At 50.9% G+C, this 25,770-nt stretch overlaps 1 protein-coding gene across 1 annotated transcript in view; it reads left to right on the top strand.

The window, feature by feature from the left end:
• TTC23 (tetratricopeptide repeat domain 23) overlaps window positions 1–20,287 on the top strand; it is a 50,618-nt gene extending 30,331 nt beyond the window's left edge. Inside the window, exons 8-11 of the mRNA XM_036277926.1 lie at window positions 2,934–3,061; window positions 5,285–5,434; window positions 19,101–19,183; window positions 20,017–20,287. Of these exons, the coding sequence (XP_036133819.1) occupies window positions 2,934–3,061; window positions 5,285–5,434; window positions 19,101–19,183; window positions 20,017–20,134 (479 nt within the window). The 3' untranslated portion in view covers window positions 20,135–20,287. The remainder of the gene's footprint in view (window positions 1–2,933; window positions 3,062–5,284; window positions 5,435–19,100; window positions 19,184–20,016) is intronic.
• Window positions 20,288–25,770: the final 5,483 nt, after the last annotated feature.

Here is a 25,770-nt window from a genome sequence, read left to right as displayed (position 1 = left end):
GTTGGTCGTGCGGGTGGCAGCCACTCGATGTGTTCCTTTCACGTCGATGTTTCTCTCTGTTCCTCTCTCTCCCTCCCACTCTACCTGAACAAAAAATGGAAAAATGTCCTCGGGTGAGGATAAAAAAAAAAAAAGGAGAACACATCCTATCTAGAGATTTGGGGTCCAAGGCGTATCCAGGGTCACTATGCAAGTTAGAGGCAAAGCAAGGCCCCAGCGCTGGTCAGGGAGGGGTGGGGTCCTGATCAGGACCTGGAGGTGAGGACAGATCCCCGTGGTGATGAGTCCCTGACTGGGCCTGTGGGCGCCGGGCTCATCCATGCCACCATCTTGGTCACCTCCCTCCACTGATGCCCCAGAGACAGCCGTGGACTCCTGGGACTGAGCCAGTGGGCAGCAGGTGTGCCGCTCCCGGGAGCCATGGCCAGGCCCCCCGAAAGGGAGCCGGTCCCGTGCGGAGCTCCCAGGGCTGGGCAGCAGGAGACAGCCAGTCCTGCGCTCCCTCAAATGTCCTCAGGCTACCCCTGCCCCACCCCCAGCCCTGCAGGTGCCCGCAGGGCTCGCCCAGCAGGATCTAAATGGGTTCCATCTGTTTGCCGGGTGGTGGTGCTCCTCTGGGTTCAGGCCAAGGGAGGCTTTACGACTGGCCATTTTCAAATTCCCTGGGGTCCTTAATGCTTTCACAGTTAGTGCAGAGCACAGACTGTCACCGACGATAATTGTCCCATTATACGCACAGGCCTCCCTCCTAAGAAGCTGCCCTCGCTTAGCCAGCTCTGGCCTAGGACAGCGTGAGCCCAGGGCTGCTGGGACTTTCTTTAATGCAAAGCCTCCTGACCCCCAGTGTGCCCGGCATAGCCCTGCATTCCTCTTAGTCTTTGCCTGAAGCCACACAGACGAACAGAGTCTGACGCGGCCTTGACGGGGACCTGAGCCACCCTGCCCCCCGGCCACTCTCCCTCTCTACTGCGCAGGCGGCCTAACCCTTCGATTGGCGTGCACACGGGAGATTAATGGACTCGGCCTGTGCCGAGGGCTCAGATGTACAAGCTGGGCCCTGCTCCTCTGCTTTAGAAAGTGACTCACCCTCCGCTGGGCCAGGGCGTCAGGTTGCAGAGGGTTCTAGAACAGGAGGGGGTGGCCATGTGCGAGCGCTAGAACTGCTGGCTCTCTGAGCCCCCGCCCGGCTCAGCACAAGGGGCACGCTGGGCGGTGGCATCCGCCCGCACTGCCGCGACCTAGCCCTCGGAGGTCCCGCTGCCACTTGTCCCAGAGGGACCTCCTGCGGGTGCTCAGCCCCCGGAGAATAACCTCTGACCGTCCAGTTCGCTCTCCCCACAAAGAGTAATCATGTGGCCCGGATTCAGAAAGGTGATTTCTGGGCTTGGAGGGTCTTGCCTTGGGGCGTTTTCTTGGGTCCCAGGTGAAGATGATAGCGGTTTCCTGTTGACAGACAGAGGAGGTGCCCACAGTGGGTGCCCTCTGCCTCCCTCTGTTCCTTCTGAGCGCTGGCTCTTCTGACACACCAGGGTCCTGATGTGGGGTCGAGTGGCACCTGATGACAGAGGTCAGCGAACCAGCCCCCTGCCGCCCGCCTCCCTCAGACTAGAGACCTTCCAGGGACAGAAATGGGAAAAGGCTGGACCTCTGGTAAAGCTGATGCCTCCGAAATGAGGAAAGGAAGCAGGAACTTGAGGAGGCTGACCCCAAGGGCAGATGCCAGACAGGGCCCGTCTCTGACGTCCCAGCACAACACCTAGCTCTCCTCACCTCAGTCATCGGGCTGGCTTTCGTTTAAGTAATAAATCCCTTCCTCTCTCCCCTCCCTTCCTTCCTCCTTCACTTCCACTCCTTCCAAAGTTTCATATGTGCTAACAAGCATCCTCTTTGGAAAACATGACCAGGTCTCCCTGAGTCAGAGGTCGTGAGCCATTTACACACTAGTCTGAATTAGGCAGAACAGCTTCCTTTCTCCCAGCACCTCTGTGAGATCAGCTCCACGAAGGGAAAGGAGCATGTAGCAATCAGGGGTGCTTGAATGGGGTGCTTTTGGGGGGCCGTTGGTCAGCATGTGACCCTTAAGGGAAGGGATACCACGAGGTGGGAGAAATGGACAAGAAAGGGGCTAGAACGGTGTCAAGTGTGGCTGTGTCCATCTGTCTGAGAGACTGGATTCTTACTCGGGAAGGGGAGGGAAATGCTCCCCAGCTTTTTTGACCTCCTTCATCTGAGCACAGCACCACGCGCCAACGCCCAGGGTCTGAAACCCAGTCCCTGCCCCTTCAGCCCCAGCTCCCACCTATACCCTTGACCTCTGCCACTCCTGAACACCCTCATTAACTTCTAGCCACGGAATGTCCATGGGGGTAGTGTTTTCAGTCAACCAAAGAAATGCCACCTCACGTCACACTTGCTGTCCTTAGATCCTCAGAGCTGCCAAAGGGAACACTTAGTCTGAGCACTGAGTCTGGGATGTTTTCTCCATGAGTCAGCTGCTCGTGAAAGGGATGTCATGCAGCAGGATTTTCTCCTACCGAGAGAAAATGGGGAGGAATCCTCTAGAAATGTATCTGCTGGTCTCAGAGTGGACAGACCCTCCCCACCCCCCACTGAAAGAGAGGGGTCTCTTGAATCGGCCTGAAAACCTGCCCAGACCTTCAGGTCTGGGGGGCGGTCTGCATTTGTGCATCACCGGGAGAGCTAAACTGAATGAAAAACCAAGGCAAGTAAATTGCCGTGTCCCTCGGAGACCTCGGTCTTTTCTGATGTGACAGGCAGCTTAATGGGCAAAAGACAGTTTCCTGAACTGGGTTGTCTTATGCAAATGTTTGTTATTTTCAAATAGTTCACCGCCGCTAAGAGCATGTTTATTCTGTCTCCATTTCAAATCGGCAAACACTTTTCACAGTGGTTGTCCTGATGTTCTTCTTCAGATGTGGCTGAGCAGTATTTTCAAGAGAGCCTGGCTAGCCTTAAGGATGCTGAAGGGACGAGAAGAGCCAAGTTTCTGTCCATTCAAGATGAATACTGCCATTTCCTGCAAGTCACCGGGGAAGAAGAGGTGAGTTTGGACCGCGGTTGACTAGTTATGTACATGGGCGACCCGGCTGATATCCAAAGGGGTCCTCGAATCCGTCACTCTGCAAGCATCCAGTAGGCGTCTACTCCATGCAGGGCGTGTGATAGGCTCCGCAGGACCATGGATAAATAAGGCCGTGTGGCCACTGCGGGCTGCTTCCAGATCCTCGCTCAGTTGTTTATGAGAATGTAGACGCCGTGTTCACCCACAAAGGCTCGAAGGTCTGGCGACCTTGAGAACCCGGTGCACGGACCCTGCTTATTGTAGCCTGCAGCTCCGCAAGGCTACAGCTTGTGGAGAGCAAGACACATGCCCGCGCCCTTGTGTGTGGCGCAACTCATCCAGACAAACGTGGCACCTCGCGTGGTTCTCCCCTTGGCCACAGACCTCTTACTGTGGGTTGCAGCAGGAGTCGGCCAACAGGGGCTGGGCCCGAGGACAGTCCCGGCGATGAGCAAGGACCATCCCAGGTGTGGTCACTACCTACACCTGGGCTAGAACCCTGCACCCACGGGCGGGTGATCTTTGGGGAGGAAAGTGTCTTGTAAGGTAAAATGGAAGGGAAGGTCTCTCTGGGGTTTATCTTCCCGATGTGCCACTTGCCTGCTCAAGTCCCTTCTCTGAACTCCTCGGCCTGGCACGGGGTCCTCCACCGCCAGCCCAGCCTGCGACCCCCTCATCTCCCTTGCTCCCTTTCCTACGTTCCCCGCCACAGCCCGGTGGGATTGGCCCGTGGGCTTCCCCCATCTCAGGCCCGTGCTCCCGTCCCCACGCCCTCCTCTCACCCGTCTAAGTCCTGCTGTCCCTTACTCCTCCCACCGACCTCCTCCCCTCTCGGGCTGCCAAGCCTGTCCGGTAAGCCCACGTGGCGCCTGGTCGATTGCGGTCGCGCATCTGTCTCTGGTCTCCCCGGTCGGGCTGTAAGGGGCATGGACAGCTTCATTTCGGAAAAAGAGTCTGGCTCCTCTGTCATTGGCTCCTCGAAGCCTGGCAGTCAGTCCCCGTGGGAAAGGCGCTGTCCCAGCCCGTGCACCGCCCTCAGCCCTTGCTCACAGGTACCGCAGGGGACTCGGTGCAGCGTGGCAGCTAGTGCCTCAGGCGCCACGGCGGGTCACACGTTCCCAATGTACACATGGCCTCTGCCCCTACAGGGGTTCCCCTTTCCCCCTGCGAAATATTTCTGCCTCATCAGCACCTTTGCTGTGGTTCCCGAAACACCTGACTCGTATTAGTGCCAAGGGAGGACTCAAGTCCTGCTGGCTTCTTCTGTGTGGACGCCCTTGGGTCTGTGTGGTGGGGACAGCATCTCCCTGGTGACTCAGCTCCCAAATCCAGCGTTTATATTCTGCACCTGCAGTCCCGCCTCGTCGAAGATCCTGGAAGAATTTCAGGAGGAACACGGGGAGATCGACATACGGGGTGTCCCTCTGTATGTCTTGGTTTCTGACCTAAGGCTTGAACATCAGAAGATACTGGTTTCTGACCAACTCAGGTTTTTGATTCCATGTTGGTATAAATAAATCAGATAGACCAAACAAAATGTCAACTATATTTCTTTCTTATTTTTTCCTATCACGGTGGAATATTTGCTTTTGGTTTCATAAACGATTTTCTTATGGGAAGTAGAAAACCCTAGCATATGTTCGAGATGTTCTGTAAATGGATAAGTCACTGGGAAACTCATTTTCGCTAAAGTGAGAATGTCGTTGTGCCCAGAGGGAGAAGACCCTGCACCCAAAAAAGATTGAAATTACTGGCCGATTCAGATCCTGTCCCTGCCATTGATGAGCTGTCCGACGGAGCAAGTGTTTTGCCAGCTGTGTCTCAGTTTCCTCATCTGTCAAGTGAGGATCGAAATGGCGCGAGGTCACACACGGAAACTGTGTAGCACCGTTCTTGACACATAAAGGACACACTAGCTTTTTAGTTCCTACTCTGCTAAAATGGATTCTCATAATCTCTGAAGTGGCTTTTTCTCTGGGTGTCCTCTATGAATTCTCTCTTCATAGTTCACCCCCCCCCCCCAATGGATGTCATTTCTGTCTCTTGTTTAACTGGGGGAAAGGAGACTCAGCTCATGAGACGCTCTGCCCAAACGCATCCCCCTGAAAGGGGAGAATGCACGTGAGTTGCATCATTTTCTTAGGCACAGATGTTCATCAGCCTGCGAACTTTTTAACCAGGAGATTTTCCTTGTTTTCACAGAGAGCAACCTCGATCCTGAGAAAGTCCCTGGAGGCCAAAGTGGGCGTGTTCGGGGATCTCAGCCCCGAGGTGGCAGACACATACCGGCTCCTGAGTGGGGCTGACCTGGTGCAGGGGAACCACAGTGGGGCCCACAAGAAACTGAACAAGGTAAACCTGTGGCCCACGCATGCAGAAGAAAGCCCCCTCCCCCCTTTCAGGTCACCTTCTCTCCTCCACCATGCTTTTTCAGAATGGGCCTTTCCAAGTGGCTTACTTAGGTGTGATGACTTCGCTTCGGCAGTTGATCCAAACTCACACTTTTTCAGTAAAAGATACCGTAACCCTCTTGTACACAGATATATTTTAATGAATTATCAATTATTTTTACCATGGAAAAATTTCTAAATTTTTATGGAGTGCAATTCATCGGTCTTTTATTTCATTGTACTCTCTCGGTACACCCAGCTTATAGAGGAATTCTTCTGTGTTTTCTTCTAGTATTTATATATTTATTTCATTTTTATTTGAGCATACTGGGGTGACAATCTTATTGGTTAATAAGATTATATAGGTTTCAAGGGTACAATTCTAATTCTAAAATTATATAGGTTTCAGGGGTACAGTGTATATCTTCTGTATATTGTATTGTGTTCATCACCCCAAATCAAATCTCTTTCTATCACCTCTTTCTTTTTTTATTTATTTTATTTATTTTTTATTAATTAATTAAGTTTTGTTACAGATGGTTCTCCTTTTTCCCCCATTAACACTCTCCTCCTGATCCCGCCCCGCCCCACCCCAGCATAGTTGTCTATGTCCATTGGTTACACATACATGCATATAAGTTCTGTGGTCTCTCTCTTCCCTCCTCCCATCCCCCTCTTCTGAGGTTTGTCAGTCTGTACCCCACACCTCTTTCTTTTTTAATTTGGAGTTTATTTGCATGGATGGTGTGAGGTATGAATCAAATGTTACCTCTTTTTCTATTTATTTTTTTTTTTATCCTCACCCGAGGATATTTTTCCATTTTTTGTACAGATAGAGTGGGAGGGAGAGAGAGAGAGAAACATCGACATGAAGGGACACATCGAGTGGCTGCCACCCGCACGACCAACCAGGGCCGGGGACAAACTGCAACCGAGGTACGTGCCCTTAGCGGGAACCGAACCCGGGTCTCTCCGGACCACAGGCCGACGCTCTAACCGCTGAGCCAAACTGGCCAGGGCTACCTCTTTTTCTAAATGGCTACCCAGTTGTCCACATTTTTACAAAAGAGCCCAGTGGTCTGGGATAACACCTTCAATTCATCATATACTACAGTGCCACATGTACTGGAATCTGTTTTTGGATTTCTCTTCTGCTCCACTGATAGCTTTGTTTATTCAAATACTGGTTCCTCATTGTTTTAAATTTAAGATTTCATAGATTTCATTCTATATCTGGTAGGGTTAGACACTACTTGTGGTTTTTCTCACCCTAGAATATCCGGTTTTCTAGATAGTCTAGCTTTTTTTTCCACATGAATTTTAGTGTCAACTTGTCTCAATAAAAAGTTTAGTGGTATTTTCTGGAGCATTGTGTTATTTGTAAATGAACCTCAGGAGAACGGACATCTTTATTGTGTTTCGTCATTTCTCTCAAGAACAAGGATGTCTTTATATTTGTTGATGTCTACTTTTGTATCATTTAGGGACATTTTAAAGTGTACCTTTATAGGTTTTGCCCATTTCTAATTAGACTGATTTCTAAGCATTTTATCTTCTTTAATACTATTGTATATGGAGTTGTGTCCAGTATTATATGTTCCAACTCGTTATTTTTATGTATGTGAAGACTATTGGTTTCTCTGTGTTAATTTTATATTCCGCTAGCTGGCTTAATTCTTTTCTTGCCTGAGTTAATTTGAGCATTGATTCTCTCAGGTTTCCCAAGTATCATCTGCAAATAGTTTTACTTTTTGCTTTTCAGTTCTTATGGTTCTACCTGATTTCTCTTGTCTAATTGCATTGGTTCATACCTCCAGTACAATAATGAACAGTAGTGGAGATAATAGGCATGCTTGTCTTGTTCCTGATCTTAGTGGAAATGCCTTTAGTGATTCTTCATTGAGTAGATGCTGGTTTTAGGACTAAGGTTACATATTTTATCACATTAAGGAAGTAGCCATCAGTTTCTATTTTCATGAGTGTTTTTTTGTTTGTTTGTTTGTTTTTTAATTAGAAATAAGTGTTGGATTTTAGGAAATGTTTTTCTAGCATTGGTGGAGATAATCAGATTATTCTTCTTAGATCACTTAATACGGTGTGTTTTATTACTATATTAAACCAACCTTGCATTCTTGGAATAAATGTGCTTGGTTATATTGAATTATATTCTTATATGAGGTTGATTCTGTTTGCTAATATTTATTTTAAGATTTTTTTGCACCAATATTTATAAGTAATAGTGTTTACGTATCAATGTTATATTTTCTTCATAAAAATAATTTGGAAGCTTACCTTTATTTTCTTTTTCATTGAGTGTATTGGGGTGACATTGACTGATAAAATTATATAGGTTTCAGGTGTAGAATCCTATACTACATCACCTGCGTATTGTGTTGTGTTCACCACCCCAAGACAAGTCTCCTTTCTTACCTTTATTTTCCATGCACTGAAGGAATTTGTGCAGCATTAAAACTATCTAGTCTTTGAAGGTTTGTACTTCCTATGAAACTCTTTAGGCCTGGTGCTTCTTTTGTGAGAACATTCCTTTACAACTTTCTCTATTTCTTCTACAAAAATTGATTTGTTGACACTTCCTATCTCTAACGGGGTTATTTTGGTGACCTGTATTTTTCTAGGTAATTACCTATTTTATTTACACTCTCAGATTGATTTGCATAGAGATTTGCAAAGTAGTCTCATGAATTTCTTAAATTTCTGGGTTTTTACTAGTCATTTCCCATGATAACATCTAGTTTTATATTGGATTTCTCATTTTTCCCTGGACTGGAGGAAGTGAGGGAGAGGTTTAGGGAAGGTGTTTAATAACTAGTCCTGAAAGAGTCTAGCCTGGGAGAGACCAGGATTCCCAGGTTGGAAATGGGCTGGAAGGTGAGGCTATAAGGCTAGAGAGTAAGACCCACTTAAGAAGCAAAGAGTAGCCCTGACTGGTTTGCTCAGTGGTTAGAGCATCAGCCTACGGACCAGAGAGTCCTGGGTTCAGTTCCTGCTAAGGGCACATACCTCGGTTATAGTTTGTCCACTCAATGTGTCTCTCTCACATTGATGTTTCTCTCTCTCTCTTCCTCCCTCTCTCCCTCTTGCTCTATCTGAAGAAAAATGCAAAAAAAAATGTCCTCAGGTGAGGCTAAAAAAAAGAAGCAAAGAGTAGTGCCTGGCCGGTGTGCTTCAGTGGTTGAACACTGACCCACGCACCAAGAGGTCACCAGTTCGATTCCCAGTTAGGGCGCATGCCCAGGTTATGGACCTGATCCCAGTGAGGGGCATGCGGGAGGCAGTCAGTTGATGTTCTCTCTCATCGATGTTTCTCTCTCTCCCTCTCCCTCTTAAAAAAAAATCAATAAAGGAAAAACAACAGCAGAGAGTAATTTGGGAGGACCGTCTGTCAGGGACACTGGGAGGACGTGGGCATGGCTCCCAGGCTGTTTGCGGGGGCTGGGACCTGATCCTTTAGACAACAGTCCCAAACAATGGGCTCTGCAGGCCGACCCACCTCACTCCTGCCTCCGTATGGCCCGAAGAATAAGGTTCTTACGGACGATCGTGGAATCTGTGATCATTTTACAGGCGATATAAATTGAGTTGACAGTAGGAAACACTAACTTTGAACCCCAATGGAGATGTTGTCTCCCCCGCCTAAAAAAGAAATCCATTCTTCTCTAACTTATTTAAAAAAAAGAAAGCTGTCCTTGTTACTGTATTTTGAATTTCACTAGTAAAATGTTGCGAACATTTTTTTCCCTCTTGTTACATAAGTACCCACAAAGTAGCCTTGATTTTTGTGTTGGCCCACAACATCTGCAACAGTTACCATCTGCCCTGTGCAGAGAGGTTTCCCAAACCTTGCTCTAGCAGCTGGGAGCTGATGAGGGAATTTAAAGCTGGGCTTGGATTTGGGTGGTTTTCTTTTTCCTATCACTGGGAGGATACTGTTGAGAATGCAGTGGAGCGGCCCAAGTATTGAACCGAGAGGCCTCTGGAAAATGGAGCTCCACAGCCCTCGGCCCCCCGCGGCGGTTCTGGGGTGGGAGAGGCGAGGAGCCGGGCCCCACGGTGCAGGGGGTGCCTAGAGCACAAGAGGGAGAACAAGGCAGGGCTTTCCTGGCCCCTTGGGAAGCTCCGCTGTCCTTCCCCTTCCTCGTTTCTCCCCCAAGGAGCGTCGATGAAATGGGGAGAATCTCTTCGCAAGGTTCAGCCTCGCCACTCACGCCCGGGCAGGAGAGGGACCCCAGGAAATGGGGGAGCAGCAAATGTTAGCAAACACAGAAGCGAGCAGGGGCGCCCCGGGCCTACATGGGCCCCGCTGGCTCGGGCCGGGCCGGGCTGCTGCCTCTATGAGCGCGTGCTGAGGGCTAGGCCGCAGCCCTGACTGTCTGTGGACGGGTTCCCCCAAAGTGAAGCCCAGCATTTTCCCTTTGTGCCAGTCGTTTGCATGCGTGGGTCTTAAACCCCCTGCATCACGGTCGCCTTCTGATCCAGTCTGGGCAGGGGTCCGGGGATCTGCATTTTAGCTCCTGGGGAAGGTTGAGAATCACTGTGCTGGGCTCCGTGTGCACCCACAGGGTAGACAGTCAGCTCTGTTTCAAGGAACGCTCACCTCTAAAACCTGCAGTGGAAGCGAGTGACATTTTCCCCTCGTTTGGCCTCATTATCCGTGAGTCCTGAAAACAACGGCTCTGACATTTGAAAGCTATCTGGCCGCGTGCCGGAATCCCTCTGGGTTGGTTGTGCGCACTGGGGACACGCAGTCCTCGTTCCTGGTTCTCCGCCCGCGCCGTCTGAGGACACGGCCGGCCGCTCCCTGAGCCCCGGGCACACGCGGGACTGCAGCCTGCCTTGCACACCTGCTGCTGAGCTGGACTTGCCCGGACGCCACTCTGGCCTGAGCTCTGAGGAGCCGGCAGCGGCTGTTGTAGCGCCCAGCCCCGTCTTTCTCTCGTTTTTATCACAGCAGCTGCATCCCCCACTTTTTCATCTCTGGAGCGAGAACACATTGCAAACAGGCCTTCCCAGACGGGCCTGCTGTGCAGAACAGCCCAGGCACTCCCAGGGCATGAGAACCAGGAAGGCAGGAGAGACCAATCAGGCAGCGGGATTCAGTTACTGGAAAGAAAGCCGTGTTATTGATCGGTCTTCCAGAGGCATCTGCTTGCAGGGTGGGGCGTGGAGGCTCCTGAGCTCCAGACGGAAATTTCCACAGCGCGAGTGCACACGCTTCTGCAGCCTGGAAACCCGGCCGGACTCCGGGGTGGGCGTCGCCGCCAGTTTTCCATCCAGGTGACAGGATGCAGGAAAGAATCTGGGAAGACAGCTTTCTCAGTCAGCGGTCCCTCAGTCCTGACCCTGGGCCCAGTTACAGCGGGAAGTCAGGTTTGGGTCCTGTCTCTATCCGGCCTCCCTATTAAGCTCTGTCATCATCGCGGTTCGGTCCACTTCCTGAACACTTCACATCTGTGCGCATTAAACGTGTCCGTAAAAGAATAACATAATCTTACGTGACCTCTTTCTCCAAGAAGTCCGACGCCCCCTAGAAGTCGTGTGAAGAAAGGAAGTGGAAAATGCTTTTATTCCCAGATTGCAAGTGAGAGGAAGCCAGCGATCCCTGGCTTGTGTCATGAGTCAAGACAGTGCCCGGGAGAACAAGTCATCGGGCTTTGCTTGTCCCGGCCATTCCTCCACCCGGCCAGACACCTGGAGCCTTCTTACCAGCACCTGTGTGTTTCATGTACATTTCACGTCCTGTTCTTCCATCTCTGCCCATTTCTACTTTCCCTTTAGCCACGTGGCGTTGCCCTGGACACCAGGGAATCCAGGGCCTGGTTTGGGTCCCCCCAGAGCCCCAGGGCAGCCCCCGTGTTTTTATGTGAAGACTCTCATTCGTCCTTGACCCTGATGTATCTCAGCGTCTTTGTTGAACTTGCCGTTGGGCTGCAGCCATCCGCCTCCGCAGGTCCTTTCTGAAAGAGACAGGGTCACGATGACATTGAACATGCAAAGCCCAGTTCTTGAGTAGAGAATGGTGCTGAGGATGCTTTGAGCCCTTGTGGTTGAGATTTGTAGAGCGGTTGTAGTAAAAGACGGGAGCTGATGGTTCGGGGGTCAAGGTCATCATTCTCAACCTCCTGGGGGGACCACGTGGAGGCTCCCTTGACTGCGACAGGCTGGGTGGGAATGAGAACCAAACCCCAGGCTGCCGGAAGAGCTAATCTCCTGGGGGTTGGGCCCCCGATGATACCGCCAGGCCCAGCACCCTCTGCCTTTGCTGTCCCCTGAAAACACGGACGGGTCTGTACACAGACCACCCACCCACGGCTGAAGCCACGTTCGCTGTGGAAAGCTCCGTACATACCAGAACCCTTACTGTGGTTGGTGAGTGGCCAGGGCCTTGGAAGTTGCTACATTAGCACGAGGGTCTGGAGGCCAAGAACATGGGTCCGGACAGACCGTCCCGGCCTGAGACCGGAGGCAGGAGAACCGTAAGTTTATGGGCGGAAGGCCAGGGATGGAGGGAAAGGCAAACCTCCTACATAAATCCAGGGTGACCTTAAACAAGTGGCCAGGAATGGCAGGTATGGACCGCAGCAGCTCGGGAGGGCTGAGCGAGGTGGCCGAGGGCCAGCTCCCGAGGGCACCGCGCCAACAAGGGCAGCTCGAAGGTTAGCTGTGAGGGGCCGGCTCGCCTCCGCTGTCTGGCTCAGAAGCTGGCAGATCCAGCTTTAACCCAGAACACTGGCTCTGCCCTTTAAAACACAGCTCCGTGTCTGCGTCGGGGCTCGGCAGGGCCCCCTCCGCGGCCGGTCCTGCGGACGCCCGTTCTCTGAACGCTTATTTGCAGTTGTCCCGGAGAAAGGCGATGGTCGCTGGCTCCAGCACAGTGGCCAGGGGATGGAGCCAAGTCGTGGGGGAGTCAAGGGATGTCAATAGGATAGAGAGCCCACGGCTCGTGGCAACTGAGAGGTGAGGAGCGAGGGAGCAGCGAGGATGGCATCCGCTGAGCAGACGCGCTGGGCAGACACGCGGGGAGAGCAGGGGCTGAGCGGCCGTGCGTGGGCCTCCCACCCTTTCTTGCTCCTGTCCCAGGTCCTCCTTGTCCCAGGACCCTGTTCCCGCCTTACGAGTATTTCTTTTATGGGAGCCTTCTCCCTTCCTGTGCTCCGAGCGCAGAATTAGTGGCCCTCGAGGTAAGGGAGCTGCAGGTGTGTGTGTGTGTGTGTGTGAGAGAGAGAGACAGAGAGAGAGACAGACAGAGACAGAGACAGAGAGACAGAGAGAGAGACAGACAGAGAGAGAGAGAAAGAGAGCTGCAGGGTGTTCTCCGGCCTGGGACCCCTCCCCCAACCCAGTGCTCTGCCCCCGGCTGACTCCCCATCTGCAGGTGTCAGCTTGAATGCCCACCTTCTCTGACCCAAGTACCCCTACCGCCACCGACACCCCTGTTCTTCTCTTTCACAACCCATGGCTTTTCCTTGTAACTCTGAGTATGAGCTGTTAGGACACGTTTATTCGCATACGTCTAAGTGTCTCGCCCACTGCATTGGACGCCCTGTGGGACCAAGGCCCACGTCCTCTGTTCTGTCACTGAAGCGGGCACACACTTGGCATGTGCTGCAGGAAGGAGTGGACGTGGCAGAAGATGCCACTCCAGGCGGGACACCACGCCCCTCCCACGCGTGGCCTCGCTTCAGTAGGAAAACGCTGTCTGATGGGTCGTGGGGTTTGTCTTGTCGGTTCCCCCAAGGTCAGGACTGAAGCCCTCATTTCTGCCTGCCTTGTAAGGCCATGAAAGTATATTCGTGTTTTTCTAGACATTGAAGACATTTCACACTTCCACGGATTCGGGGTTCTGACATCTCTCTTTCTTACAACCAGCCTTGAGAATGGGCATGGACACGGAAGCCCAGTTCATGAGTTTCTGGATAATTCCTCTTCCTCGGACACATTCTAGCCTCAGATCATAGGTGTAAAAATAGAATCGTGCCCTGGCCGGTTTGGCTCAGCGGTTGGAGTGTCGGCCTGCGGTCCAGAGAGACCCGGGTTCGGTTCCCGCTAAGGGCACGTACCTCGGTTGCAGTTTGTCCCCGGCCCTGGTTGGTCGTGCGGGTGGCAGCCACTCGATGTGTCCCTTCACGTCGAACTTTCTCCCTCTCTCTCTCTTCCTCTCTTTCCCTCCCGCTCTGTCTGAACAAAAAATGGAAAAATGTCCTCGGGTGAGGATAAAAAAAGAATCGTGATGAGTTTTTTTAAAAAAATTCACCTTTCTCTGGGCTTGTTTTTCTTTTCTATAAAGACAAAACAACATTCAATCGTGTGGCAGGCGCGGCGTGGACTGAGAATGTGTGCCTTTCTCAATTTTCCGCCGAGTCGCGTGGCCTCGGGCTGAGAGGTCTGTTAACAGAGGATGTGTCCCTTCAGCACTTACTGTCTGAAGTCCCCGGAGAGCTCAGGCAGTTAGGGCCGGGGGAGGCCGAGGGAGGGAGGGGGGCTAAGGCACCCCACCCCGCGTCTACAGAGGTGCTGTCCTGAAAATGGCCCTGAGTCAGGACTGCAGATTTCCAGAGACCCCCCCCCCCCAACAAAACAAACAGAAAGAAAGAAAGAAAGAAAGAAAGAAAGAAAGAAAGAAAGAAAGAAAGAAAGAAAGAAAAGAAGCTTCTTTGTGAGTTTGGGTATTTAACTGTGTGGTCTTCTAAAGCCAGAGTATGTTGAGTCAGCTGACCTTTCCCCCCAGCTGCCGCCAGCCCCCCTCTGTCACGGGGACGGGCGCGCTCTGGAGCAGAGAAGGACGCGGCTGGGAATGCAGCCCCCCGATGGCCGCTTCTCGGCTTCATGGGCTCCTGGGAAACCAGGCTCCCGAAACTCAAAGGCATGCGAGCGTGGTCTGTAAGGTTCGCACCAGATTCTTAGGGCTGTGTCTCAACAACCCCATCTTGGCTCTGGTGTGGCCTCCCTGGCCGCCGTGGTCATGCAGGGTTACACAGGGGCTGAGGGTGTTTCTCTCTCCTAGTCGACACCCCTGGGCATCTCTCCTCACAGTCAGCTAGAATTTTGAGCAAATCTGCTTAGTGACGATAAGTAGCTTAAAAAAAAATCTATTAATTCCAGGAAGAGAAGAGTCCTGATGAGGGTGGAGGAGACAGGAGGGGGATGGGGCTCACCTCTCTCTGGACTGATTATTGAAAAGGGTCATTTTATCCAGCCGTGATCCACTCTCCTTACCAACACAATGTTCCCCGTGAAAATGATCAGCACTCAGGGTCAGGAACCGAGGAGGTGAGAATCTGCAGAACACTATCAACTGCCTTCTTCTCAGGATGCGTGAATTACTCAGCTAACTATCTCTTTCCCTGGAGAAAGAGGGGCCAGGGAGAAGCAGCTCTAAGAGCCAAAGCAGCAGGATGGAAAGTCCAAGTTTTAGATTTCGGAGGCCATCTGTTACGGCAGGGTGAACCGAGACCTCTGACGGTCTCAAATCACCGTTATGATGTCGGTAAAATGCTGACGCCACAGTGACTGAATTGACACCAAGGCGTGTTGCCATCCACTCATCTCCAGATGAGCGGCATCAGAGGCGGTCATGAGTATGTGAACCGGAAGTTCAGGGGGGTTTCACTGTAGACCTCGAGTGTTACACTGAGTGGAGGTATTTCTGGCCACGTGGAGGGAAATGAAGTCTGTGCTGCAAGCAGTGTTAGCCCTGGACAGAGGCTGCTCACTGACAGGTGTCGGGAACATGTCCCCAACTACTTGCCCTCAAAGCCACAAAGCACCTTCTCAAGTCTCCTAACTTTCCAAGGTGGGGCTTGCTGGGCAGAGGGGCTTGGACCCTTGCCTTTGGGCAATGTGGATTTTATGCTAAATAGGGTAATAGAAAACGTTTACCACTTCTGGTGCTATGCAATGCAATTAAGAAATAGCGACCTTTTTCTGTTATTTAAAAAACGTCCTCTCATATTCTTGCTTAATAATATTTAATAATATTTCTTTCCCCCGAAAGACAGCCGTAGTCTCAGATTTCAGAATCACCTTCTCAGTTCTTCGGACTGACCCAGACATTCAGACAGTGTGGATGTTCTCCACGGCTCACGATGACAAAGCTTTGGCTGCTTGCATTTTAATTTTCTCGAAGACCTAACACGGGGTGGCAGGTCAGAATGAATAAACAGTATTTGGTACCAAGTCCTCAAACCCTCACACTTCCTTTTTTTTTCACTCAAGCTGTTACCATGTAGGAAAACAAATTCAATCTTTTAGAAATGTATTATGGAATATTTCAGATATGCAGAAATGTATAACAAATACCTCTGAGCTCGCTATTTAAGAAATAAAACATGAACCACACAAGTCCCTGCTATACCCCTCCCCACCCCAAACCAGATAACTGTTCTCCCGAATTTGGTATCATTCCCACACTTTGCTTCACTGTGGTTTTCAAGTTTAGTGGAGGGCAACCTCATAAACGTTTTAGATTGCACTTCTGGTTACTTGTGAGATTACGCCTGTTTATTAGCTATTCTATTTTCAACATCTTTGAATAATCCTTTTGTATCTTGTGATCATTTTTTCATAGGGAGGTTGTGTTTGTCTCTCTCATTACCTTGTGGGAGTTCTTTATGTATTACGAATGCTAGTCCTTGTGGGAGTTCTTTATGTATTATGAATGCTAGTCCTTTCTCAGATTGGTGCAGTATTTTCCCTCTGTTTGCTTTGTTTTTGTAAACTTTGCTTAAGGTGAATTTTGGTGCACAGATATTTTGAGTTTTAATGGACTTAAATTTTATAAACCAAATCTTCTGATTTGTCCGGATCTTGTCCAAGAAATACTTCTCCATAAAGGTCGTCTCCAATATTTTCATCTAAAAGTTCCACCTTTTGCATTACATATTTAGCTCTTCAATCAGCCTGCGATTCATTTTTATATGTGGTATGGGGCAGGGGTCTATTTTCTTCCTGTTTCTTCCATTGACAAGTTCAGCTCTTCCTCACCCACCCTTCAAGGCAGATCATCTTCTGTCACCTATCAAGGGTCGGGCTCTCTGCCATGTCCCGTTGGTCTATTTGTCTGTCCCTGGGTGAAAACCACACTGTCTTAATTACGATCACTTCATAAAGGTGTTGACAAGAAAGCAATTTCCTCCCCCTCGTTCTTCTTCAAAATTATGTTGGCCATTTGGGGCACACATTGAATCGTTATCTTTCCCTTGAGTTTGCCCTGGCCAGGTGCAAGCAATCAAATGGCAGGACAGTGGGCAGAAGGGAGAAAGCAGGCCCTGGATGGTGCAGGGGCTGAACACTTAACTCCTAAATAAATTCACTCCTAAGAAACTGCTGTGTAATATGACTACAGAAAGCCTATATACAACAAAAAAATTTGTTTACAAGAAGAAACACCACTATGTTTTAAAATAATAGTTTATTGATTTTGAGAGAGAGAGGAAGGGAGAAGAGAGAAACATCCATGTGAGAGCACAACAATCGGCCGCCTCCGGCACGCCCCCTACAGGGGATCAAGGCCGCGACCCAGGCATGTGTCCTGACCGGGAATCGAACCAGGGACTTCTTGGTGCACAGGACAATGCCTAAGCAACTGAGCCACTCTGGCTAGGGCACAAAACTGTTAAAAAAAAAACATCTTGTCTGGGCTGTAGCAAGGGTCATTCAAAAATAGAAACTAGAGACCATCCTCATCAATGCCAATGTTCTTGCCTTTGTTTCTTTAAATAGTACTTTTAAACATATTTTTGCATAGAGGTTGTCACAGAGAGTTCTATAAAATAGTGCTAAAACTGCACATTTCTTTCCAGGATCCCTCAGAGCATCCAAACTGAAGGTCAAACGGTCCCTAGCATTGTATAGAAGGTCAGACTGTCCCTGGCATTCACACTGAAGGTCAGACTGTCCCTAGCATTGTATTGAAGGTCAGACTGTCCCTAGCATTCACACTGAAGGTCAGACTGTCCCTAGCATTGTATAGAAGGTCAGACTGTCCCTGGCATTCACACTGAAGGTCAGACTGTCCCTAGCATTGTATTGAAGGTCAGACTGTCCCTAGCATTGTATAGAAGGTCAGACTGTCCCTAGCATTCACACTGAAGGTCAGACTGTCCCTAGCATTGTATAGAAGGTCAGACTGCCCCTAGCATTCACACTGAAGGTCAGACTGTCCCTAGCATTGTATAGAAGGTCAGACTGTCCCTGGCATTCACACTGAAGGTCAGACTGTCCCTAGCATTGTATTGAAGGTCAGACTGCCCCTAGCATTCACACTGAAGGTCAGACTGTCCCTAGCATTGTATTGAAGGTCAGACTGTCCCTAGCATTCACACTGAAGGTCAGACTGTCCCTAGCATTCACACTGAAGGTCAGACTGTCCCTAGCATTGTATTGAAGGTCAGACTGTCCCTAGCATTCACACTGAAGGTCAGACTGTCCCTAGCATTCACACTGAAGGTCAGGCTGTCCCTAGCATTGTATTGAAGGTCAGACTGTCCCTAGCATTCACACTGAAGGTCAGACTGTCCCTAGCATTCACACTGAAGGTCAGACTGTCCCTAGCATTCACACTGAAGGTCAGACTGTCCCTAGCATTCACACTGAAGGTCAGACTGTCCCTAGCATTCACACTGAAGGTCAGACTGTCCCTAGCATTCACACTGAAGGTCAGACTGTCCCTAGCATTCACACTGAAGGTCAGACTGTCCCTAGCATTGTATAGAAGGTCAGACTGCCCCTAGCATTCACACTGAAGGTCAGACTGTCCCTAGCATTGTATTGAAGGTCAGACTGTCCCTAGCATTCACACTGAAGGTCAGACTGTCCCTAGCATTCACACTGAAGGTCAGACTGTCCCTAGCATTGTATTGAAGGTCAGACTGTCCCTAGCATTCACACTGAAGGTCAGACTGTCCCTAGCATTCACACTGAAGGTCAGACTGTCCCCTAGCATTCACACTGAAGGTCAGACTGTCCCTAGCATTCACACTGAAGGTCAGACTGTCCCTAGCATTCACACTGAAGGTCAGACTGTCCCTAGCATTCACACTGAAGGTCAGACTGTCCCTAGCATTCACACTGAAGGTCAGACTGTCCCTAGCATTGTATAGAAGGTCAGACTGCCCCTAGCATTCACACTGAAGGTCAGACTGTCCCTAGCATTGTATTGAAGTCAGACTGTCCCTAGCATTCACACTGAAGGTCAGACTGTCCTAGCATTCACACTGAAGGTCAGACTGTCCCTAGCATTGTATTGAAGGTCAGACTGTCCCTAGCATTCACACTGAAGGTCAGACTGTCCCTAGCATTCACACTGAAGGTCAGACTGTCCCTAGCATTCACACTGAAGGTCAGACTGTCCCTAGCATTCACACTGAAGGTCAGACTGTCCCTAGCATTCACACTGAAGGTCAGACTGTCCCTAGCATTGAAGGTCAGACTGTCCCTAGCATTCACACTGAAGGTCAGACTGTCCCTAGCATTCACACTGAAGGTCAGACGGTCAGAGCAGGGGTCTGTGACTGAAGTACTCTTTGTCCCATTCTAGGGAGACTTGTACTCCTGCAAAATGCTCTCTGTGACATTTCCTACCCTCATGCTTACTGCTTGGTGTTCTGCAGTGTCTTCAGATTCAGACCCTCTTATACGGAACACAGGACAAGAGGACGCTGGCCACCCAGCAGGCCCTGGACGTCCTATCCAAGTGAGTGACCGTCCCTTGAGCTTCCCCTGAGCACCACACTCATTGGCCGTTGAGAGTCTCGGAGGGAGCCGGCTCTGTGGGGTCCCGGGGAACTAGCCGTGGGAAGTTTACCGAATTCCTGTTCCTCATACGCTATGCAAGACCAGCCCCTTTGAAAGCCCAGCTGTAAATATCCTCCTCACCCGGATATGGAGAAGGAATGACCTCTTGAATAATGTCAGAAACATTATTCAGAGCTGGGATGAGGCCTTCGAAGGACCAGCCGCCTGCAGTCATCTGGTGCTGGGGGACGGTGGGACCTGCCTTGTGCTTCCCTGTGCTCTCTTGGGGTGCTCTTGGGTGGGAACCCGAGAACCCTGACTTCACCCTGAAGCTGGCCCCACGTCTTCCTTGGCACTGAGCAGACGCCCTGCTGTGGAGGTGCCCCCTCGCAGAGCCTGTGTTCCCAGAGAGCCTGTGGGCTGACTGCCAAGTCCATGCTCCTGGAAGTGCCCGCCTCGGACACACCAGCAGGGGGCACTGTCCCGTGCTCCCAGGCCCCCAGCACAGGGAGAGGGGCCACCTCGGCCAGGAGCCTAACCTTTCTGCTCCCATTTGCTCGCCGGGCCAGCGCAGGGTTGACTGTCTGAGCCCCGTGAGAATGGTCGCAGGAATTAGAACATACCTGTTCTATGTCCCTGGGCCACGATTCTCCTCTCACCCTCTTTCCCTGCCGGGGCTCCTTCATGAAATTAACTCGGCAGCTGCGGGTCTGTCTTCACAGCAACCAGGGCGGGGGGACCCTGGGCGGGGTCTGAGGGGCACCACACTTACCACCCTCTGCTCTTTCCCAGGACCCCCCAGATGGCCGTGAAGCTGAGGCAGGCCCCGAAAGCTAGACCAGCCTTCTGCACTGGCCTGGCCCAGCACCCCACTGTGCTGGGGAAGGCCAGGCCCCATGCAGCGGACTGAGACCGCACTGCACCCCAAAGAAAGCTCTGCTCACGCCTGGTGCTGGATCAGCATCTCTCCTGGTGGCAGGTGGAATCCGGCGTCACTGGACGGCTTCTCCAGGCTGGCTGTGTGTCACCATACCCGAGCTGGGGCGCGTGCGGACGCTGGCTGGTCTTCAGGTGCTTCCAGAAGGCATGTACCTTTTCAGCGCCTGAGTGGTTCTTGCCAACCGAAACTTTTACCCATCAGCACGCCTGGGGCTGAAAAGCTTCTCCTGAGAAGTTGAGACCCTCCTGTGCAGGGCACAGATGTACCACCTCACTGTGTGTGTACCCCTCTGCCCAGGTCTGGGGTCGGGTTTACGGCAGTTCAATCTGGGAAGAGCCCTTTCTTATAGGAAGGCAATAGTGACTGAGAACAAAACGCCAATAAAAGGAGACTTGGGCCCTGGCCGCTTTGGCTGAGCGGTTGGAGCATCCGCTTGTGGACCAAACAGTGTCGGGTTTGACTCCGGTCAAGGGCATGTGCCTTGGTTGCAGTTCGATCCCTGGCCCTGGTCAGGGTCATACAGGAGGCAACCAATAGATGTGTCTCTCTCACATTGATGTTTCTCTCTCTCTCTCTCCCCCGTGCCCCCACCCCTACTGCATCTGAAAATCAATGGAGAAATATCCCCTGGTGAGGATTAAAAAAAAAGACTCAGGAGTGCTGGGGTCGGCATGTGTGGGCAGAGCTGTTCCTTCCCCTCCCCCCTCCCCCCACTCTCACCCAGCAAGGGCGCTAAGATCCCAGCAGGTGCAGCACGGGCACCCTTCCGTGCCAGAGCCCAGGAGAGAACCCCAAACCACTGTGGCTCCATTTGTGCAGGGGGCCACCTCAAGAATCGATGGGGAAACCAACCAAAAAGATCCACGTGACCGGGTGGAGAGAGGCAGGGTCCCTTCCTCCACAGGCACGTAGCAGCGACCACACGGGCCACCCAGCTCATCCCCACGCACCTCAGACAGGCCTGTGGAATGAAGGCAACGTGCAAAGAAGGGGCGACAGGTGGCCACCACTCGGCCAGTGTCCCGTCTAGTCGGAGATACGGGTTCTGATGTGCAGGGTTGGAGGAGGAGTTTGAGTGTGCACCACACGGGACTCTGCCAAGGACTGAACGTTCGTCCCCCCAAAACCCAGACGCTGAAGCCCTGTCCCCAGGGCGGTAGTTTAGGGGTAGGTCTCTGGGAAGTGACTGGTACCTGAGTTAGACCCCCATGAGTGGGATTAGCTCCCGTGTAAGAAGAGACACCAGAGAGATGGTGTGTCTCCACCATGTGAGGACAGAGCAGCAAGGCGGCTGTCTGCAAACCAGGAAGAGAGCCTCCCCGACCCAGAACCGAATCCCGCAGCTCCTCGGTCTCGGACCCGCCCCTCCAGAACTGTGAGGAGTGAACGTTACGTAAGCCTCCCCGTCTGCGGTGCCTGTTACGGCAGCCTGACAGACAAGACCGTCTATCCCGGGTTATTGAAAAAAGAACCAACAAGTCAATTCTGATGTTCTGGTGTTACTTTTCCCTTTCTTTCTATTTTTCTTGGAAGACAGTATCTTGGAATCACAGGAACTAAAACATGTTTTGAAAAATTTAGCTGCCCGGCCGGTGTGGCTCAGTGGTTGAGCCTGACCCCTGCACCAAGAGGTCGCCGGTTCGATTCCTGGTCAGGGCACATGCCCAGGTTGTGGGCCCGATCCCCAGTGGGGGGCATGCAGGAGGCGGCCAATTAATGTTCTCTCTCATTGATGTTTCTATCTCTCCTTCTCCCTCTCTCTCTAAAATCAATAAAGAAAAATTATATATAGCCCTGGCCGGTTTGGCTCAGCGGTTAGAGTGTCCGCCTGCGGTCCGGAGAGACCCGGGTTCGGTTCCTGCTAAGGGCATGTACCTCGGTTGCAGTTTGTCCCCGGCCCTGGTTGGTCGTGCGGGTGGCGGCCACTCGATGTGTCCCTTTCACATCGATGTTTCCCTCTCTCTTTCTTCATCTCTCTCCCTCCCACTCTGTCTGTACAAAAGATGGAAAAATGTCCTCGGGTGAGGATAAAAAAAAAGAAAGAAAAAATATATATATTTTTTAATTTGAAGTTAGCTGCCACACTAGGAAAGAATGAATTTTGGAATATTCTACCGAACATCTCTAATCTATTAAGTGTGTTCATTCCAACACGAGAGGAAGACAATAGCTATTTATGGATTTTATTTTGTAAAAGGTTACAAACAGGTAAGGGCATCTAACTCCCTTTGTCTCAAACCACAACCTTTTAAGGCTAAGCAGTGGCCAGGATTCACTAACCACTCCCGGATGCGTGGACGTTAACCAACCATCTCGGTGTGCCCAGGACTGCCCTGGGTTTAGCTCTGAAAGTCCTGTGTCCCAGGAGACCCCTCATCCCAGCCCAAACGGGATGGTCAGTCATCCTACCGGTGCTGGCCTTCCTGGTGATGTTGATGACATTCTCACCACAAACCTGCCCGTCTGCATCGGAATACAAGCGAGTGGTTTATGCTCTGTTTGCCATACTTTCTAGTTATGTGCTAACAATACCAAGTTCTGGTTTGAGCAAGGCACTAAAGATCTGGAACTCTTCATATATATTCTCCCCAGTGATTACATGGCATCATGGAAAACATGCATGTAACTACATATATGTTTTAATGAGCGTTTAAACAGAAAACACAAACACGAGGGTGACCTGTCACAGTGCCAAGGTCATGCCTACCCCTGAGTGACACCTGCTGGAGAACATTTGTTCTCTTAAGAGCAAGGTGAGCTTTCGGGTTTTTAATTTCTTTTTTCCTTCGATTTTTATTTTTACACGTTCTTGTGACATTTTCCTTTGAAGGGAACAGGAACTTAGCAAAGTAGGCTTTTTAGATGATTCCATTCTTAATATACATTGTAAACAAGAGCAAAACAAGCCGTGGCAGGTGGGAAACACTCCATTGATACTGTTACGTCTAAACAGCAACAAACAGGAAAAGGCTGTGTCCTCACCCCATCCGACCACAAAGTTGGAGTCTGTTGTCTCCGGAGTGCCAGGTTATGAAGGCCACGAAGCTGTGGGGTGACCTGTCACAGTGCCGAGGGCACGCCCTGCCCCCGAGGGACCCGGAGACTTGGTAACCATCGGCAGCTCGAGACTCCCTGTTGGTCAGGACTCTTGGCAGGATACTTCTCAAAGATGTTCACTCCAACATGGAGATAGGGATTAAGATCTAAGGTGTTTGTTTTCCAAGTAGAAGTGGACCCCCATATTAACAGCCTGTGCACCCACATACAAGGTCACGAGCTACATTCGTGCCATCAAACGAAGCCACTCAGACTCATATAATCGGCTCTCGTCATCAGTCTGTCCAGCCATCGGAACTGTCCCCCTGACCAACTTCTCACCAATAAATCACCTCGACACATATTACCGGGCATGGCCAACAAGCCATCAGCCCATCCTGGCTTGACTGTTAGAAAGGAGGAGGCTTGTTTAGAAGGCCCTCGCCTCCCTGCCGGTTGGTGACAGTCAGCAGTTGACTGGTCAGAGAACGGAGGCTCGGACGGGCCATTCAAATCTGCTTTCTATTCCCAGTTCAGTGTTTTTCAACGAGATCACCCCCAAAAGCTGTGCCACATTCCTCCTCCACGTCTCAATGAAGAAAACAAACTCTCCCCAAACTTTCTGCGGGAGCCGTTTCTGGGAGCTGAGGGGACGTACATGTGGGGTCTGGGGAACCATCTGTATAAAACCCTGAGTGCAGCCCTGGCTGGTCTGGCTCAGCGGTTAGAGCGTCGGCCCGCGGACCAATGAGTCACGGGTTCGATTCCGGCCAAGGGCATGTACCTCAGTTGCAATTCTTTCCCGGCCCTGGTTGGGGTCCTGCAAGAGGCAACCACTTAATGTCCCTTTCATGTCAATGTCTCTCTCTCTCTCCCTCTCTCCCCCTCCCACTCTATCTGAACAAAAGCGGAAAAAATGTCCTCAGTGAGGATGAAAAACAAAAACAAAATAAAACCCTGAGGGGAGAACGTCACCCAAACTTCAAATGCCGTACGTACCCACCCCCATGATCGCAACCCGCCTGAGGGTGGCATTGCCCTGACCATGATTGCTCTGTGCGCACAGACAGGTCTATGACACTGTCACAGGAAGCATAGTTTAGACAACATCGTGTGCAAGAAGCTAGTCTGGGTCAAAATAATGTTGTTAGAGATACTAGTTTTATATGAAACTACACCTTTAAAGACAGAAGATTTGCCGGGCAAGTGTGGCTCAGTGGTTGAGCGTCGACCCTGCACCAAGAGGTCGCCAGTTCGATTCCCGGTCAGGACACATGCCCAGGCTGTGGGCCTGATCCCCAGTGGGGGGCGTGCAGGAAGCGGCCAATAGATGTTCTCTCTCATCAATGTTTTTCTCTCTCTCTCTCTAAAATTAATAAAGAAAAAATATTTTTAAAAACATGTTTTAAAAAAATAATAAAGACAGAAGCTTTAAAAACGATACCCTTGTGTAAAATAAAATGGATCCACCAGAACCCACTCGTTCTAATACCTTCCCCGCGGTGGTCCAGCTCTGCCATCCCCGTTCTGTGGACCACGAGAGGGGGCCTGTGCCCTTCTGCAGGGCCCCCCCTGGGTGCATCAGTGCCGACTGAACATCTTATGCTCGACAACGTGTGACTCGTCTCCTTGGACAAAACACCCCAACTGGAGTGGCTTCTGCTGCAAGGTGCAAAAACTCCCATGTTGGGGGTCGGTTTCCCATCTCCAACTCCCCGAGCGCAGAACGCGCTCCGCCCCACTTGCGGAGGGGGGAGTAGATTCCTTCGGGAGGCACAGTTCACCCAAACTTCCAGCTGTACGGCTCACAGCCCAAGCGACAGCCTCACATCAACATTCTCTTTACTGTCCTCAGGGTCTACTTCCCACGGGTGAGATTAAATGTTTAGGTGCCAAGAGCCAACGTGCAGAGTTTAACTTCGGTCACGACAATAAGAGTATCTGGACGTAGTGCCACAAGAAAGAAATGCTGGGAGCCATTCGCAATGATCACCTTCCCCACACACGGTCCGGGGCAGGGTCCCAGGGACCCGGGCCCACGGCAGATGGACCCGAAATGCCCTTCAGGCTGGAGCCATGCTGTCCACCAATAAAATGCTCTATTTCTGAAAGGTCTGCACATAGAGAGCAGTTCATTCAAATCTTATAGTGGCCCTGGCCAGTTTGGCTCAGCGGTTAGAGCATCGGCCTGCGGTCCAGAGAGACCGGGGTTCGGTTCCCGCTAAGGGCATGTACCTCGGTTGCAGTTTGTCCCCGGCCCTGGTTGGTCGTGCGGGTGGCAGCCACTCGATGTGTCCCTTTCACGTCGATGCTTCTCTCTCTCTCCTCTCTCTCTCTCTCCCTCCCACTCTACCTGAACAAAAAATGGAAAAATGTCCTCGGGTGAGGATTAAAAAAAACCACAAATCTTATAGTGAATTTAACTCTATGACAAGTAACTTTTTCCTAAAGACGCAATCATTTAGATTCTGCTAAAGTAGGCAGTCTGCTGATGTCCTATGATTTCTTTTTGAAAAGCCTTCAGAAAGAGAAAACTGTATTGATTTTTTTTTTTCCTTATAAGGTTAGTC

This window comes from Molossus molossus, unplaced genomic scaffold (genome assembly GCF_014108415.1).
Source record: "Molossus molossus isolate mMolMol1 unplaced genomic scaffold, mMolMol1.p scaffold_m16_p_24, whole genome shotgun sequence".
Taxonomy (NCBI): domain Eukaryota; kingdom Metazoa; phylum Chordata; class Mammalia; order Chiroptera; family Molossidae; genus Molossus; species Molossus molossus.
The sequence above is the reverse complement of the archived record's forward strand: the minus strand, read 5'-3'. Positions and strand labels throughout refer to the sequence as shown.